The sequence below is a fragment of the Chroicocephalus ridibundus genome, chromosome 3 (genome assembly GCF_963924245.1).
Source record: "Chroicocephalus ridibundus chromosome 3, bChrRid1.1, whole genome shotgun sequence".
Lineage (NCBI taxonomy): Eukaryota > Metazoa > Chordata > Aves > Charadriiformes > Laridae > Chroicocephalus > Chroicocephalus ridibundus.
The window spans coordinates 78,773,600-78,792,133 of record NC_086286.1 but is presented as its reverse complement, the minus strand read 5'-3'; the positions used below and the strand labels follow the sequence as shown (position 1 = coordinate 78,792,133).

At 41.8% G+C, this 18,534-nt stretch overlaps 1 protein-coding gene across 1 annotated transcript; it reads right to left on the bottom strand.

Moving 5' to 3' along the window:
* Nucleotides 1-6,185: 6,185 nt before the first annotated feature.
* Nucleotides 6,186-18,125, bottom strand: CD164 (CD164 molecule). The gene is made up of 6 exons (XM_063329809.1): nucleotides 17,885-18,125; nucleotides 15,225-15,311; nucleotides 13,694-13,765; nucleotides 11,504-11,680; nucleotides 10,269-10,349; nucleotides 6,186-9,317 (listed from the first exon to the last, which is right to left on the bottom strand). Exons 1-6 carry the CDS (start codon nucleotides 17,973-17,975, stop codon nucleotides 9,157-9,159), a joined length of 669 nt encoding a protein of 222 aa, XP_063185879.1. The 5' UTR covers nucleotides 17,976-18,125; the 3' UTR covers nucleotides 6,186-9,156.
* Nucleotides 18,126-18,534: the final 409 nt, after the last annotated feature.

Here is an 18,534-nt window from a genome sequence, read left to right as displayed (position 1 = left end):
TATTTGTGCTGTATTTTGCATTCAGAGGGATTATGGATATGTTTAGCAAAGCTAACGGATTATTATAGCTAATGGAATATATAAGCAAAGCTGTAATTATGGATTATTTCAACCAGCAAGAAGTGATGGCCTCTCATTCACAAGAGCTCACAGGGCAACAACACATTTTCCTTTAAATCGAGGCTCCTGCTTTGAGGCCGATCTGTCAGATGATGAATTTTTTGTTGCTGTCATTAATCCTTTTACCACCTTTTAGGTAAGAAGCCAGTTAACCCAAGAGTGCAGTTTAAAACGGGAGGCCTTCCAGCAGGCTGATGAACTGCAGTGTCAAGTTTATGACTTGGAAGCTGCAGTTTCCCAGAGGAATGCGACTGCAGGTAAAGACAGGTTGTCCATTGCAACCCGCTTTCTTGGGGAAATAAGTCTTCTCTGCTATGTGTCCATGTCTCTGAATCCCTCCTTAACCTTGAAGCAATAGGCAATTAAGCCAGATATGAAGGAGAAGACCTCCTCTGTAGTGAAAGCATTTAGGTAGAGGAGAAAGACCTAAAGCAGTCTTGAAGAAAAGTCAGACAACTCAAAAGCCATATGCCTTCTTCCACTGCAGCTGTTCAGGCAGCACAAGAAACACTGACTCCTAATTTAGTAACTTTAAACCATAACTCGCGTTGTCTTTTGCTTTGTAGGGATACCATGGGAAATATCAGGGGAGCTGCATTTAGGGGAGGAGGCAATTAGGAAACAAAAGATCACAAGTGGTAGGAAATCAGGCTTGATTAGTGGCTCTCGTCTTGGAACAGCTTACTTACCGATCATGTGGGGCAGCCGAACACGACTGTACCCTTGTAATTCGATTAGATACCTGGCTATGATTGCAGGTATCTTTAGAGGGTCTCAAAACAGCAGTGAGAGTTTTGTAGCCCTTAACTGAATTAGATGGAACTTAAACCTTAAACAAAATCTTTCCTCTCAGCTGTTTGTTAGGTAACTTTTTAACATAATGCTTACGTAATTCATGTAGCTTAAAAAGCTTGATTAGGGATTTCTACTCCTACCTGCCTGAAGTTGCTGCTTTTCTCTGTGGTATCAAAATCCTACTGTCAGTCTGACAAACTCATGCAGCAAAATTGACGGGTGATACATAAATTCCGAGTAAATTAAGTAAGCAGGAAAAAACTCCGATGATCTTTCAAGGTGCATTTCTATGCCATAAAGAATATAAAGTACTACAAATTTAATTATAGTTCCCTTCTGCTGGAAAATGTTAGTTATTCCTGCCAAAGAAAACTGAGAAATGCTCATTAGCACACTGCTGAACCAAACATGGGGAAATAAAGAACGGAGAGGTATCTTTAATTAATGCACAAATATACTTGGTTTCTCTGGCTTTAAACCAATCAAGTTCAGGGGAAAAGCTGGTGCAAAACTTGTAAGTCACATCGATGCTACTGAGCACAAGGAAAGAAGCTGTGACAGAAAGGAGATGAATTATTATTTTATTTTCCTGCAGTGAGTTACCATTGTTAAACGTGATACAGAGCTGGAAAAACTGGCTGTGGAGCTTGGATTTCTCTACGCTCAGCACAGGAGCTCCATCAAACCATACACGCCTAGTCTGAAACTAGGTTTTAGAACTCTGCAATGTACTGTAGCTATCTTTTTACTTGTGATTTTTTTTATTCCTATGTCTGTAATAGTAAATCGATGTTGTGAGGTTTGGTGCTGGTTTTTTTGTTTTGTTTTTTCTTTCAAAAATGTAGAAGCAGGACTGCAGAGCTGTCGTCCCATAGTACGAGAGGTATAAGAAGTCATTTTCCAGGTAATAAGTCAATATTAAATAGCTATCATTTTTGATGCATTAATACTAGTACTTCTCATACGGCAATCCAGACTTGTATCATGTAAAGATATGTCTTTTCTGTTAATCTCAGTTGCACTCTGTCACTAACCTGACTTCAGACCTACTAGTGTTTGGCCAGACTATTTGTATAGGGGTGGCAGCTGTTACTTGCAATAGGCCTGTTTTGACTGTAAAGGTGAAGGTGTTTTTTAAATGGGTCATGTCAACTCCAGGAATTGCCCACATAGACCAGGATTTCATCAATTTGTAAGAATAATCTGTGGGTTAGCAGCCTGACCCACATCCTCTAGCTTTTTCCCCATTCCTTCTCCTCTATCTTCACATCTTCTTCCTCTTCTCTCTGAAAGGCAGAGTCATGGCCTGTCTCAGTGATGTAAAGCAGTTGCTGCACTTCTTTCTGGGTTCATGTGATGCTTTTGTAGTCGGGCCTCTCAAGCCTCTGCTTCAGGATGCATGGACACTGAGCGCGGTCTGACCAGATTGGGCAGTTGTGCACTCTGGGCAGCTGCCAGCTGCTCTCCTGGCCAGAGTCCCTTGGACATGCACCCTGAAATAATGCCAGAAACAGCTAACCAATGTGGTCTGAAACATCTTGGATCGTATCTGAGAAGCGGGAAGAACACTGGCTCAGTAAGTTCAGGATTAGGGCTACACAGCAAAAATACCTTCACCTTTTTACCTGAAGTTAGTGGGGAAAGGTTAACATGGGGTTAAGAAGTGGTATAGCAACACCAGATTGTACACAGATGCACATCAGGGTTAAATCACATTATGGCCAATAGCAAGCGTAGCATTTGATTCAGTGGGGATTTTTTTAGCGGCTGAAGGGTTGGCATTAAGTGGCTGCATCTCTGCTTTTCAAAATCTACAAAGACGAAGACTGGAACTCACTAGGGAAGCTAGTGTCACTGGGAACAGAGCATTAACACCCGCCTTCCCACACACCTTTTAATCTTGAAAGTTGTGGGGAAAATAGTCACGCATAATGAAGCAGACTTGGGGCAGCAAGAATTTTCTGCTTTACTGAGGTGTCTCCTGCTGGAGAAATGAGTGCTGGTACACTCATTACTATGAATGAAAAGGCTCTGGGGTGAGCTGCAAAAATTGCAGATAGGTGCAAATAGTTTTTGCCAATAGTTGCAACTATCTGCAAATAGTTTTTGTTCTATTTTGTGTCAAGATCATCCATGAACCACTTTTTCCAGACTAAGCAATCTATTATTCTATTAGTACTATATGCTGAGTGTTTACAATTTGGTTTGGGTTTTTTGGGTGTGTGTTTCTTTTTCTTTTCACCCTAACATTCTGCTTAGAGGTCAGAAACAACAGCTCTTACGTCTACTCGAGTTCTGCTTTAACTCTGTGGTGTTGATAACATTCCAGGTTCTGCAGCTCAGGTCCAGAGTAACAAGCTTTCAGCACTCACTCAGCATGGGGATTACCAGCGGCATCCTTTGAATTTTGACCCAAGAAGCAGCAAGGGAAGAGGAGGAAACACTCAAAGACCAAAGACAGTAAGTAACAGTGGCATTGGCAATAAGCTGATACGGTTGCAAAAGGAGCAACTTCTTTGCCAGTTTGCAAGCTGTGGTTTGTATATATACCCAGGCAGGTTTCATCTGGACAAGATGCCAAATCTCTTTGAAGATTTATCTTTAAGAGCAAGGTGAACAGTAGGTATGGCTAGCAAACAGGAAAAAAAATGTTCCCAATGTCCCAAAAATTGATGAAAGAAAGTGGTCAGGAGGGAGGTATTTAGTTAGCAGTGATCCAGGAAAGATTTTCCTTTTTTTTTTTTTTTAAAAAAAAGTACCATGTCATGGTTGGTGACTCTTTCTATGTGTTACTTATGCTTTCAGGTGCCTAGCAGATGGAAGGAGAGAATGGCAGATAGGCTATTACCACACTTCAATGAAAAGTCTCTTCTTACTGTCTTCATGCAGCTACGGAAACAAAGGCTGGTCCAGAAGTAAACCTAAATCAGTCCAGGGCATTTTAGAAAATGCCACTGAACTGGCAACCTTGAAATAAGAGAAGGACAACTTATATACAGATCAAAGGGAGGCAGTAATACTCCATGCTGTGCATATGTACTTGAACAAATTTGGATGCAGTGTCCAATACCAGCTGCAGTCAGTTAATCTGCTAATCCATTTTAAGTACTGGGTGATGCAGATCCTTCTGAGCAAGAGCAGCACTGCACATCCTCCCCTCACTGACACTGCAACACAGTACAGAAAGGCAAGGATATTGGTCAAAACGAAAAGGCTTCCTTTTATTGTGGTAACCTAGGAACATGATGGTGCAAAGCATAGCTAAGTGCTAAGAGCAAAAGCAGCGGGTCTGGTGTTTGGGGTTGGTTTTTTTGTTCTGTGTTTTGGTGGTTGTTTTTTTTTTTAACTGCTTCCCTAGCACAAGCCCTGACCACCACTGCATCCTGCCCACCGCAGTGCTCTCACCCCCAGAGGCTGCTGCCTGTACACTGAACTTTTCATGCCTGTTTAAAGATGACTCATCAAACGCATCAGTGTCTCCACCTTCCCTAGTACCTTCTCTCCCCTCCCCCTAGAACAGGGAAGAAGGGCTGCTCCTTGCACAACACTACACTAACTAGAAGAAAATGGGGTGGAGGGAAGCATAGATTTATCTATATTTCTCTTGCATGGAAGAAAGCTTGCTTTTGTAGCTTGGCCAATAAAAGACTCAAAGTTGTCTTTCAGAGATGCATCAAGTTGTATTGCAGCTTTTGATGAGTTTGAATGCTAACCGGTGTGCCTTTCAGCGTCATCCAGAGGCTAGTGAACATGAATAATCAAATACCTCAGTACTCTTTTTATAAATAATTAAGTCCTAGAATTAAATTTGGGCAACCCTTAACAATATTGCATCGGTTAAACACCAGCTAAAGGAACTCTAACTTCTGTTAGAAATGCTGCAGTATTTAGAGACAGAGGATTCCTAGAATAAGGCTGACATCCCTTACCATTACTGAAACCTGAAACAAGCTTTATTTCATTCAAGCTTGCTGCTACATCAAAACGAGTCACAACATACTCAGAACGCTGTGGAATCAGTTATCAAATAACATGAGTTATTTTTAAGGTATGTCTTAAACAACTGAAAAGGTGACTGATAACTATCCAAGGTCAGCTCTCACTACAGAAGCCATGAAATGTGATTCTAGCACATTCCAGGAAACAGATGCCAATTTGGAAGTAGGACAATATCATAAATATGAGGCACTTATGTGCCATTGCAACAGTAAAAAGGGGCTGTCTCAGGCTCATTACAGCTTCTTGATAAAACACTTCTTTAAGTGTTACTCAATGTAATACAGCAAAATTCAAAGATGATTTTTGAATGAATGCTATACCTACAGCTACCTTCAAAGAACTGCAGTAACACAAGACTGGTACTATAGAGAGAAACAATCGTGCAGAGGCTTTCAGTGCTGCATTGTAACAAAAACTTAATTCAGTCCTTGATTGCGTGCAGTAAACAGATGATTTTCTGGAAGGCATAGCAATTTTAGGCACATTAGGAAGCTCTCCATTTCCTTCATTTCCATACAGCCTTTCCAGAAACACTACTAAAGTTTTTGCCATTTCCCATAATATGAGACTGTCACTACTACCTAGTGACAAATTCACTACCTCCAACAGCATCCACATCATGATGTGAAACTGCTGAGATTACTTCCTTTAGAGCTGGTTATCGTTTTAGTCAGTCTGCAACCCCAGAATTGCACACCCTCTCTTCTCTTGTTCAAGCATACTGACAGTTATTCCCTAGCAAATATCCTCCGCTTTCTCATGCAATCAGGAAAGAAATTAGGCTCAGAGCAATACCTTTTTCATGAAGGTCAAAGATCTTAATGTGAAAAGATGCTACAACGTAGCGGTTATTAACAGCCTCCCTGGAACCAAGATTGCAGTCCCTCTTCCACCCTATAGACTGACACCCAGTATTATAAGCTTTGCTATTGGAAAGAGGATCATTGCACCTTACAGGTTGTTGCAAGTAGAACACTTAATAGATACCTTGCTGTTCTTTGGCTTTAAGGGGAAAAGGGGTTAAACATGGAAAACATGACCTAAAAGAATTATTTTGGAGACAATTCTAAATCTGAATCAGTATTGTTATGCATACTAAAAGCAAAGTTAATACCCTCTTTAGAAGAGATAACTTAACTCCTCATACCTTTCATTCTCCTTCTTTCCCTACAGTGTTTCCCAATTCCTATGGAAAGCAGCTCTTATCTCCAGAATGTCAGCAGACAGCCCCCTCAGGGACTGCTCACATTAAAGAAAGTTTACAAGTAGAATCCCATTCAACAGATTTTATTTATCCATTTGGTTTTGCAATTACAACTGTTTCAGTTTTCTTCCACTGAAGACAAAATACAAACTTTTACAGCAACACTTGCAGAGAACATTCGTAAGATAACAGCTTGATACTTGCACAAGTTGGCTTCAAGAAAAAGCCAGATAACTTGAAGAGTCACTACAGTTCAGGGCCTAAAATTGATTTAGGGGCAAATACAACTACAGATCTATGAGCTACCTTCCACTTCAAAACACAAGGCCAAGAAAAACTGCAAGTTGTTACTTCAGGTTTTTTTGCTAGTACACAGCACAGATCAGCTGATACTGCCATTTCACAAAGGAGTAATTACTTTCTATAGTGAGGCAGCCAAGCACACGGTGAAGATGTATAACCCAGACTCCCCTCCCCCCAAACAACTGAAAGGGAAACAATCCCAGCCACAACTCCGCAAACTGTGGATTATACCTTGTTGGCAAGGCTAACGAGAAAGTGGTGCGTGGTGCAGGCCTTCCAGAACATGACTAAATTGATATAGTGCAAGCTTGAGTTTTTCAGATCGGTGTCTCTATGTGTCAGAGATCCTGGGCTTCCTAAAGTCTTTGAAAGTAGCAATTGCTGGCACCAAGAAAAATTTAGTAACTAAGGCAAGGTATCCCTTCTACCCTTTTAAACAAAATTTGAGGCAAAAGATTAAGCAGCTTTAAGGCACTTTAAAAACTATTTTTTAGTTTGCTTTACCAGCATACTTTATCAGCCACCTAAATCGGGATCAGCACAGCTCATGAACAAGCATTTTAGCAACATTTTACAGAGCAACAACTTTTTTTGTGGCAATGCCTTCCACATTATGAAGTGTTCTGTAGCACTCTTCTGCAAGTTTCCCAAAAGATAGCCCTCTGAGGCCAAAAAAAAGTATACACTAGGCATAGAGTTTGCTTTGCTGATCTGAAGGAGAAGTCTGTCACACTTTAGAAGAATGTTTTGCTCACTTCAAAGTACAGAATACGAGCTCATGGATATCTTTTTAAACAAATAAATGTAATAAAATAGTTCTCAGATAGGGAAAGGACAGATTAAGTGACTTCACAATAAGGCCAAGGATATACCATCTAACCCACACACACACTGTTGCTGGAAACTGGCTGCTCACTCTGCTGTTTTAATAAACCTGAGCTGATTGTCTTAGTTTTGTTTAGAAAACCAAAAGCTAACGAACTCAAAGATACAGTACTGCTGATTGACTACCTGTATTTTGCAGCAATTTGAGTTTTCTATGCAGCACAATGGAAACAATGTCATTCAAATTAGAAGAATACAAAAAAGCAATGCTGTGCACTTTTAAGTTTCCAACTGAAGTGCACTTAACTTGCTTCATATTTAAGTTCCACTGCCATGACTATTATCTGCATTAATACTAACATTCTGTATTGGGTGCCAAATTCCAGTCAAATCAGAGCTAGTAAGAGTACTACAGATTATCCTGAAACTGATGATCAAGGGATATCATCAAAAACTATGTATTATGTGCTACATCCACCACTTGATTTTATCTTTACTTCCATTTTTCCTGTGGGTTTATTTTCACAGGCACTTAAGTCAATCTACACTGCATATGACGTACCTTTGATACTCAGATCACATGACTTATCTGGCCAAGGGAAAAAAAAAAACAAAACCAAAAAACTATTGGGCCTAATAGATTTCCTTAACCAGTTAACTGCAGGGTGACACAAAGCTGATGCCAGGAAGGGGGGAGGGGAAAGAAAAAAGATGTAGCCCTAGCAGCCCCAGAAGTACAGCAATCCCTGACTAGGATCAAATAATCAGACCCTCTGAATCCTTAATTGCTCCTTCAGCAAGCACAGATAGAGGAGGGCAAAAATGAAAAAAAAACCCACCAAACCCCTGAAATTAATTGCAACAAGTTTAAGAACCATTTGAATAAGAAAAACCTCAAGATTTACCAAACACCAGTATTTCAAGTATAAGTGTAAATTGTTGCCTCTTTATACAGGGAGTGAACTGAATTTTATCACTAGTTCTATGGTTGGTCTTTGAAGGCCAGAACAAGAGATAAACAACCTAAAGCTTCTGTTTGTAGCTGAACACTACTGTTCCATGCTCCCTCACCCTCAAACAAAGTCAATAAGGGACAGTTATTTAGTGTAGAAAGTTTTTAAACCGGAATGCTCAAGTCACATGTATTCCATTCTCCTATGTAAAGCTAGTACTTAATAGTTTTATTTATCTTTCAGATAGGTGGGATGCTTTTGCAGCCTACTGTTTTTCAATCTTTTAAGGCACTAGTCTTCATTTCCCCTTTTAAAGGATTACCCCTACAACCCCTCTCCACCCTCAACATTAACTGGAAAGGGCACAGGTTTTCTGTTTGGAATGCAATATTTTACCAGCCAACCTTTATTCTTGTGTAAAAAGCGTATGGGTTATGTTACTCTGTTAAGACATTACCTACTTCTACAATTTTGTTCATCTTTCTAGCAGCACGCTGTAAGAGCCACAAGCTAGTAAAATGGTATTTCACTCCCTGAAGTCAGTCACCAATAATTCACATCTTGATAAAACTGAAGGGATACTGTATCAAATGTTGATTAAATTAGCCTTCACAATAAGTCATCATGAGATTGTCTACTCAAGACAGTGTTGCCACTGAATAAGAATCTCTGAAAGTCTACATTTGGCATATCAAAAAACAAAAAAGTCCCACAGCAGCAGCCACTAAAGGAAAATAAGACAGCCATTAGAACCCATGCAGCATATTGCAAGTAATCCTGTTGAAGAGATTCGTATCACCTCTTGCCAAGTATAATGTTGCAAAAATATTCTTTTAAAGTCTTCTTTTAGAGATTTAAAGGATATTACGAACTGCTGTCTTCAATGAGCAACAGAAAATATTTTGGTTCAGTGAACTACACGTGTTGGGCTACTAGTCCATTATAAAGTGGCAGGTCCTAAAGTGTGTGATAGTTTCGGTCTTTTGACTTGCAGAATTTGTACAGAAAGAAAACAACAGCCTGCAGACCCAGAACAAGGACAATTCCACCTATGAAACTCGCAGCATCAAACGTAGATTTGCGCGAAGAAGGTGCAGGAGTCACAGTAGCATTTGTACCTGTTGAACACCACATAAGAGTTCGTGAATGCACAATGCTCCCAATAGTTTTACAGACTTTAGTATTGACTTCCTTGTATTAAGATTACACAAAACATCCAAACACCAGTAAGAAAATAAAAAATAATCAAAAGTAAAGACATGTCAGCAGCTGCATTTAGATTGGTGATACTGAAATTCTCATTGAATACTGTTTGTACGAGGCTAGAGTCATTTATAGCCAAACTGCTCTGGATCTCACTACTGAACAAGTCCCAGCTGGACTATTTGTACTTAAAAAAGCCAAAGCTTTCCTCCTTTACAGAGAACTGTATTATTGATGTGCTCACATTCAAGACACATCTTCCAATCTTTGCTGCTTGCTCCAGTTTTTTTTGTTTAAAGTCAAGTTACACTTAAAGAAATCAGCTGAAGACACAACACTTATAAATCTGGAAGTTACAGCCATCTGTTGATGGCTAGTTTTAAAGGGCTTTACTTCATAAGAGCTTTTCATGAAATAGCACATTCAGGACTGATGCTGAAATAAAATACTACAGCTTATTCCCATCACTGTAGCCCAATTACTTTTTTTTTTTTTTTTTTTTTTTACAATAGGTATCCCATTATAATGCTGCAATTGAAAAACAAAATACCACCTCCCAAAGATAACCGAGTTAACAAGTGACTTCCAGCCACACTATTAAAAGTGGCCAGCTGATTTTGTTTCACCAACAGGTTTCTGACTTTTAATGTCTCGCTATCTAGCTCTGTTTCTCAGGGTATTACCTTGCCACATACATACATAACCTCAACAAAATTAGATGGGCCTTCAAGTTAAAAGTGACAACAACAGATACACCAATACTACTTCAATTTTGTTACTCATTAAGTCTTTCAAGATAACACTTATTAAAGCTACACTACTTTCTGAGTATTTTATGCTTTAATTATGCTAGTAGTAGCAGTTACCTGGAATACTGGTTGTTCTGGCAGCTGGAGTTACAGCAGTTGTAGGTTGAGGAGCATGTGTAGTTACATTGGTGATGTTAGCTGTTTGAGAGAAGACAGTATGTACATACCATGAGCTTCAAGAGCAAAGTTTGCAAGCAATGAAGTTTTCATGTAAATGATTTGTCTTGTTTTGCTTAAACAAGGATAAACTTTGACCTCAGACTGTACCCCACACAATTTAGATGTTCAGCTGCATGGCTTGAAGCCAAGTTTCTGCAATAAGGGTTTTTTTATCAAACTTGCATACCATTGTTAGCCAAATACTTCAAGGTTCTCCACAGATCAGGCAGTGATTCTTCATTCAGACAAACCCACTTTTCTTTCAAGCACTCATATAAACGCTGGTATTTGAACAAGAATCAAGACAGCTGCTTCAAGACCACTGAAAATATGCATCAAGGCAAAGGACTTTCATTAAACAGCCCTTAGAATCAGTATTTATTGTACTAAAAAAGCACTTAATGCAGTATCTCTAGACAGGAGATAAAACACTTACAGGATAGCAAAACATCTTCTTTCTCCCCATCCCCAAAACACTAACTGTGAATGACATAATTGGAATAAGCAGATACTCACCTGTAGCTAGACTGTCTCCTAAAAGCTCTTCCATTATCAAGTCAGAACATTGGGTCTCTGACCACCCCCCCCAGATCAGTATTACTGAAAATTAATCTGTGTTCCACTATGTGCCTGGGACAAGTGCCAAGATTTGTAAGTTTACTCAAAGCTAAACATCATCCTCCTGTACAGTAGGCTGTTCTGAGCCTAATCAAGTACAAACTCGTTATCTCCCATCAGCAGATGCTTTTAGTGATGAGATTTCCCCCACCCTCCCCCCCTTTTTAAGAACTTCACTGTTAAGATGGCAGCACATGTGAAAACAGACATTTTTGAACTGGGCAACAAAAAAAAAAAAAATCAACCCCTTAAGAACTCATGATTAGTGGAAATGACTAATCCAATTCAAACAACTACCACTGAGCCAATTCTTAGTTATATAGGAAAAAAGCATTTTTTCTGTTAGAGTTTTATAAAATCCACTTCTTCCAAACCTTGGGACCATTTATCTATCCCATACATCAGATGTTTAGTAATCATGCCACTGCAGTGATCTGTGGAAAAAGCCCTCGCCCTTTATTTTATTCACCAGTTCCTAGTTTATTGCCATTCTATGTTCAGCAGTACTATATTACCTATAGTAGGATGAGGTGTGGTAACAGAACTGGCTGTGGTAGTATTGGAAGACGGCGTAGTAGTATTGGAAGACGGCGTAGTAGTATTGGAAGACGGCGTAGTAGTATTGGAAGACGGCGTAGTAGTAGCATTGGAAGGTGACGCAGTAGTAGCATTGGAAAGAACAACTGTAGGAGCTATGAAAAAAAAAGAGAGTTACATTAAAGAGATTAATGACAGTATTTAACTTAAAAAAAAAAGGGAACACGAGCAGGCTGAGTTTTAGGGAATTCATATAGCACCAAGTTCTATCGTAGTTTTGGACTGAAATTGCAAAGCAGCTGAATGCCCAATTCACCACACTAACAGCAAAAGCTGCATGAGCGAATACATGAACAGGCAGCCCAATCAGTCCAGCATTCAACTGGCAACTCAAGATTCCTCAAAGCAAACAGAAGGGAGGAGAGTCCTATTGTAGAAGCATTAACTGTGCATGCTCTACACAATAGGAAGCTAGGTATTCAGTACTGCTTCCCAGCCTCACTGCAACTAAAATTGAACCTATCCAGTTGAACCAGAGATCAGAGCGGTTAGACAGCTGAAGCAGCACAGGGAGAAAACCCAGGCATCCTCAAGAATTTGGAAGTTTAGCTAAATCTTTCTGCTCTGAGAGCTGTTGCTTTCAGCTTTAGCATGTGCTGTAAAACAGAAACCAACAAAACAAACCAACAAATGTGCAGCCTCCTGCACTGTATTAACTGAATTAATCACACATGGACAGTTTACCTAAAGTGTTGCTTAATCATACACTGATACATCAGCAAACTTCCTGAAGCCTTTAATGCCCAGGGTCCTTTACATGTGTTTACTTACATCTTGAAACAATACAGCATGGTGGGAAACCAGAGTCAACCGTTTCCACAGAGGTAGGGTGGATATATCAGAATCTACATTCTCTCAGGTCCCACTCACATCAAGTCAGTTTAGGTCCACCTTAATGTTTGTCCATGTCAATCCCCAAACATAGTGCTTGCTGAGCCATGACACTGTAAGAGCTGGTAAGGTATACAGGTTCCTCTCACGCCAACCAAGATCCTCTACTGAAGGTGACAATTAAGTTTCCTCAAATATGCAGAAGCTAAAACACAACCTGGTAACACCACCACAAGTTTAACAGGAACAGACTGCAGAAATTCTACTCTTAGATACCGAACAAGGCATTGTAACAGCATGCTCTCTTTGGAAAACACTGAAAAATTGTACCTTTAACACTCCTGATTAAGAAGGGATTGTCACAATTTTAGAAATAACACAGAAGTCTAAGTCAAGCAGAATTATTTCTGACTGGCTGCCACTACCACAAGATAGCCCATAGCAGCATGGAAGTTTCATCTTTGTTGGCGTGAGCCAGCCTCTTCAGCGTCACTGTTGAACGCATCTAGGCAAGAGTATTAAGAATTTTCATTTGCTGTTCTAGATCTTAAAAGCAGAAAATCCTATTTTAAAGTCCACTCCTTGTTACCTTTCAGAAAAAACTAAAGTTGGGGGACTTTCACAAAAGTTTAGGTTTAGTCAAGGTTTAGTCTAAGTTATTTATATTCTGCAAATTGGCTTTGCACAGCAAGCATAAGTTTATGAAAAGACTGAAGTAGATATGCACCTGAGCATGTTCCTAGCATGAAGGATTTACCCAATTCTATATGCAATTCTATAACCCAGATCCTGCACTTCAGGACTGCATGAAGAGCTGTGCTAGTTAACAATTAAAACTGGGAAGTTCCTAAGTTTTTGCTATTTACTGCATCTCAGATGAAGCAATGGACTTAGCAGGTGAAACTTTTTTTTTCCCCGAATGTGACAGCTTACTGTCCTGAGGATGCTGACAAGTTCCTTAGGATCTGCTATATCTAATAGGAAACGTCACCCATTTTAATCTAAGAAACCAAGGCAGTAGCCAGGCACTTGTCTAGTAAAATATGCCAGGCTTTTTGAAACAGTGACAGTAAACAGTTAACTGAACGCACAATGCAATTGTGTATTTTAGTATCAAATAACGTAGGCTTAAGTTGGAAGCAAAGGGCTTATTTACATACTTGTACATGCTTAGGTAAGTTGTAGAAGGCATATAAACAAAGGTCAACAGATGAAGGAGTTTTAAATGCAACTGCTTCACATTAAACAACGTGAAAGCCGAATATCTAAATACTTACAAGAACACTGTTCTTCAATTGTACAGTTGCGACTTTTCCAATCTCCTTCTGTTTCATTTACACACATTTCATCTATCAGAAAAGAAGAGACAAGAATATTTACACCAGCAGACCTTTAAAGCACTTGAGACATTGTTCCTAAATACTAGTTCACAGGACGAGCTAAACACTATCTTCTAGCCAGGCTAATATTAAAGCTACTTCAATATGCAGGACTTCAGTATACTGATAACTAGAAATTATAAAAGATTTAGTGCTTTCTTTCACTATGGTTAAGTCTACCACTCAAATCAACACTTAGGCAATACTTACACATTGTTATGCACCATTTTGCAATAACAGTATAGCTTGGTATCTTTTCTTCATAGCCTATAAAATTAGGCAGTTTCTACTATTTGTAGCATTTTTCAAGTTAAACATTTTTCATCTGTATGGTGGATCATAAAAAAAAAAATAATCTTACTGTCTTAAAATTCCTACATGCAAGCAAGATTTAGTTCCACATTTTCAAAGAGACCCTTGACCTTGAAATTGTTGAAGGCATCAGTTTTTTATTCTCTGCCTGCACACCTTTCTCCCTTGACTCAAATTTCAACCTCTCCCTCAAACAAGTTACACGGATCTCTTGGGTGTTTGTAGTATGCGCCTGTTGGTCAGACAACATGCACGGAATTCAGAAAAAGAGTTTCCTGAAGGACACTCTTGTACTGGACAAGTTACATTCAAAATTCTTTTCATTAGTTCCAAAGCATCTTAGCTTTCACATATAACTTTTTTGGTCAACTACAATCAAAATCCCTATTACAGTCAAGCCATTCTGTCCTCTTATTCTCTTTCCACCTCACATAAGTAGTACAAATAATCCACCTAAGGACTACTTATGTCATCTTTGTATGACTTTGTCAAAAGCAACTTCATATCCTCCAGGACTGAGTAACAGAGGTCACTTAAGTGTATTTACATCCAACTCTCCTACAGTGGGAAAAACAAAGCTCTGAATGAGAACAGCTATTGCTTCTTTGGCTCTGTCATGTTCCCTTCAGTGGGCTGCAATTCTTAGTTTTAGGAAAACTACTCTTAACTAATCTTATTTAATGGACACCTCTTCCTTATTGCACTTCAGTTCAGCAATAGTGGTTGTGACCACATCTATGACAAAACCTCAAAAGGGACTGAGGAAAAGGGACGTGCCAGCATGTCAAAATCTACTCATGACTCCTTAACAGCAAACACAAGTGACTAGTTTATTGTAAAAACATTCTGAACCATCTGGGACACATTAGCTTATCAACAGCACAGATTTAAATCAGAAGCCTTAAAAATCTGGGATTATTTTGAACATGGTCATCTGTCTCCATGTAAGAACTTGAAATGTTTAACAACAGATACAATTTATGAGTTAACACTCCATTAGGTTACCAGACAGAACAGTACACCTGTGTAATGAACATTAATATAGATGAAGTAGGTCTAGTTGGGTTTAAGGTTCTGCGTGGCACAGTAAGAATCTGCACTATGTAGTCCTCCTTACCCTCATCACATGTGATCCACTTGCAGCCTGATGTATCTACGTCACTACCAATACACGAACTGCAGTTAGAAAGGCTTTCACAGGTGCCTAAAAAAAAAGCATTGATTAGGACAAAATTACCACTGTCAAAAGAGCAACTTCACCCACAGAAACAACTTAGATCTGTACCTTCCCATATGTGCATCTCCCAGGTTAAGGCACAATCCTCCTTACTGAACTAATTATAACTGAAAGCTACAACTTTAGAATGCATTTGACAAGATGCAAATACATCTCCCTCCAGACACTACTGATACTCCAACACCAGACCCGACATGTACACCAAGATTATGTCTCATGCAACCTCTAAATACGGTAAAATCAGATAATAGAGGATATACTACTCCAAGTGATGCTACTGAAGTCCACCAAATTAATTCTGCAGAAGTTCATTGAAACCATAGATGGTAAGAGCTTTGTTCCTTTTGATTACATTTTTCCTTTAGGTAATAAAGCCAGCTATAAACAACCCTACAGTAGAAAGCAACCAAAGTATGGGAAATAAAGACAAAAACCTAGAGGACTTTGTATACAAATGCATATAGAGGAGAGCAGAAAAAAAAAATCAATCTATTCATATTTTGATCACAGCAGAAGCCAGCAACCTAACCAGTCCAATTGCTTTTTTATGTCAATCCCTGTCAAACATTTCTGCCTTAAAACCACAGTGACAACACATCCACTACCTGGATCAAGCAAGATATTCTCCCAATCTACAATTTTACTGCATTAGTTTTAATTAAGACTTACTCATACAGCCATCATACTCAGAAAACCCACATACAACCCACAGCTCCTTAAGCCGCACACTCTCCAGCACATTTCACATCATACCCACCTACTCCAGGCACCTTTGGATGACCTTTCACTTTTCTCTGCTCTGCTCCCTAGTGAAGGGAACGCTGCTATTCACAGATCTTTAGCAATCAGCGTGGTAATTTACATCTCAAGATAAGAGCTACAAATGCATTACCTAACTTCAGTATTCTGATAATTTGAATTAAGCCTGCATCCCCCTGGCCTTTCTCTTAGTTAGGGTAGGATCAGGCTGGAAATACCAGTGCTGTTTCTTCACTTTCAAGAAACAAAAGAAGATACGAAGAGACCTTTGTCGGTTAGCATCAGTGAGGTATGCAACAGACTTGCCTTGTTCCCTTCAGAAATACAGCACTTAAACCACTTCAAGACCTATAGGACAGTTTCTGGGTAACAGACTTCAGGAAAAAAAAAAAAAGGTAATTTATTATTCTGGGTATACAGCTGAAGAACGATCATAGCAGACACAACGCTCACTTCTGACAAATGAACAACGTTCACTTTTGTAAATTCCTCGCTGGTACATAGAAAAATTAGCTAATTTTCTCATTAGCATATCAGAAAAATTAGTACTTCTGTGCAGACAGGAGTACAGTCAGTGCAGCCAGCTCATACAAGGTGCACTAGAACTTCTGGTTTACTTTCAAAACATCTTCCCCAGACTAGCACGGGGGAGGAGCAGATTTGCAAGAGTAAAGGATCAGGAGACGTTTTTATCACAGCAAACGGCTTCAAGAATGAGCTCTTAACTTCAGGGTGTCAGATGTTCTCCCAATGCTACTCCTGCGGTGAAACGCTCTCTTAGGGTCTTTAAAGGGGATAACGGCAACGGCAAGCTCCCCAGCTCTCTACCAGAAAATGCCTACTCTTCACTGAAAAAATTACTCTGGTACCATGAACTCAGCTCCTAAGCGTGGGCAAGCTCACGTCTGCTCCCAAAATAAACCTGTCTGCTTTACTGGCCCTTACATGGGGCAAATTCCGATATTCCCCTTACACTTGAGAAGGAAACCTGGAAACGCTAACAGAAGTCTGTCCCGCTGGACCAACAGTGCCCTCTCTCGCTGCACGGGAGAGGTTGTTAACCTCTGACTCTCAGCAGTCCTCGCAGCAGTTAGTTCACGGTTCCGATAGGGCGCCCGATATCGGCCTACATCACGTTGCCGCTGGTAGAGCCGAAGAGGAAATCTAGAAGGGCTGAAGCCGAGGTTACGGGACAGCGGCGCCCTGCGCCATTACGCAATGCGGCCAAAAAACACTCAAGCACTTCCAGAACAACTTCTTTCCTTCGTGGTTTTTTTTTTTTTTGTTTCTTTTTTTAGGGGGGTGTGGGGCACGTTTCGCGGCTCTCGGCCACGTAAACGCTTTAGCGAACAGCTCAAGAAAGATGAGGCGAACCCGCGGGTCCAACAGCGTCAGGACAACGAACGCCTCGAGGGGAGAAACGAAAGCGAGAAGAGACGGCGGCGGAGAGAAGGGAGCCAAAAAGCTCAGCGGGCTGCGGCCAAGGCGCCGAGAGCGGCGTTGGCGGCCGAGCTGTGAGGGAGCCGCAGGGCGGCTCCCCAGCCGGGCGGCCGACCCTCCGTGCCCGCCGGGGGCGGGGGGGGCAACGCGTGCCCCCCCCGCCCCCGGCGGGCACGGAGGGTCGGCCGCCCGGCCGGCATCGGTGCGCGAAGCCCGTCCCGTTCCCCCCCGCCTCAGGGCCGGACAACGGGCGGGGCGCGAGCGCGGGAGGGGCTGCCCCGTCAGCAACTGTCGGGGAAGAGGCGGGGGGGGGGGGGGAAGGGGGTCGCGAGGCAACTCACCAACCGTCGCGTTGCCGCTGAGCCCCGCGGCCAGCCCGTAGAAGCAGACCAGGCAAAGGGCGGCGAGGGGGAGCGCTGCTGTCCTGCCCATGGCGGCGATCCGGCGGTGAAGCGAGAGATGGGGTGATGGTAGCGGCGGCAGCGATTCCCGCTCCTCAACGGGTCCCTTCGCCCCGCTGCCTCCGCGCACCCTCGGAGCGCCGCCGCCCCGCCCCGCCCCGCCCCCGGAGTCACGTGAGCGCCACCGCCTCGAGCTGGCCCCGCCCACGCCTCCCCCCCCCGCGCGGGCCAGCCGCAGCGACCGGGACGCTGGCGTGGTTCCGTCCAGCCTCCCCCCCACACATTCGACGCGTAATGGTACAGTCCCCCCTGCCCCCCCACATCCGGGAAGCGTTTCCTGCGCGACCACCTCCCACCCCAGCGCAGGATCCGCCCCCCCCGCTGCGTTTGCAGAACGGCGGCTGCTCATTGGCTGCGAACGCGGCGGAGGGCGGGGAATGGTTCCGCCCTCGCGCACGCGCCCTGTGTCGGGAGAGGCGCGCGGGGGGACGGCCGTTAGGAGTTGGCCGTTTTTCTCACCGGCTCTCCCGGGAGCTCGAGTGGGTGAGGGGCCGGCTGCGGGTGTCGCACCGAGCGGCGGGGAAGGAGAC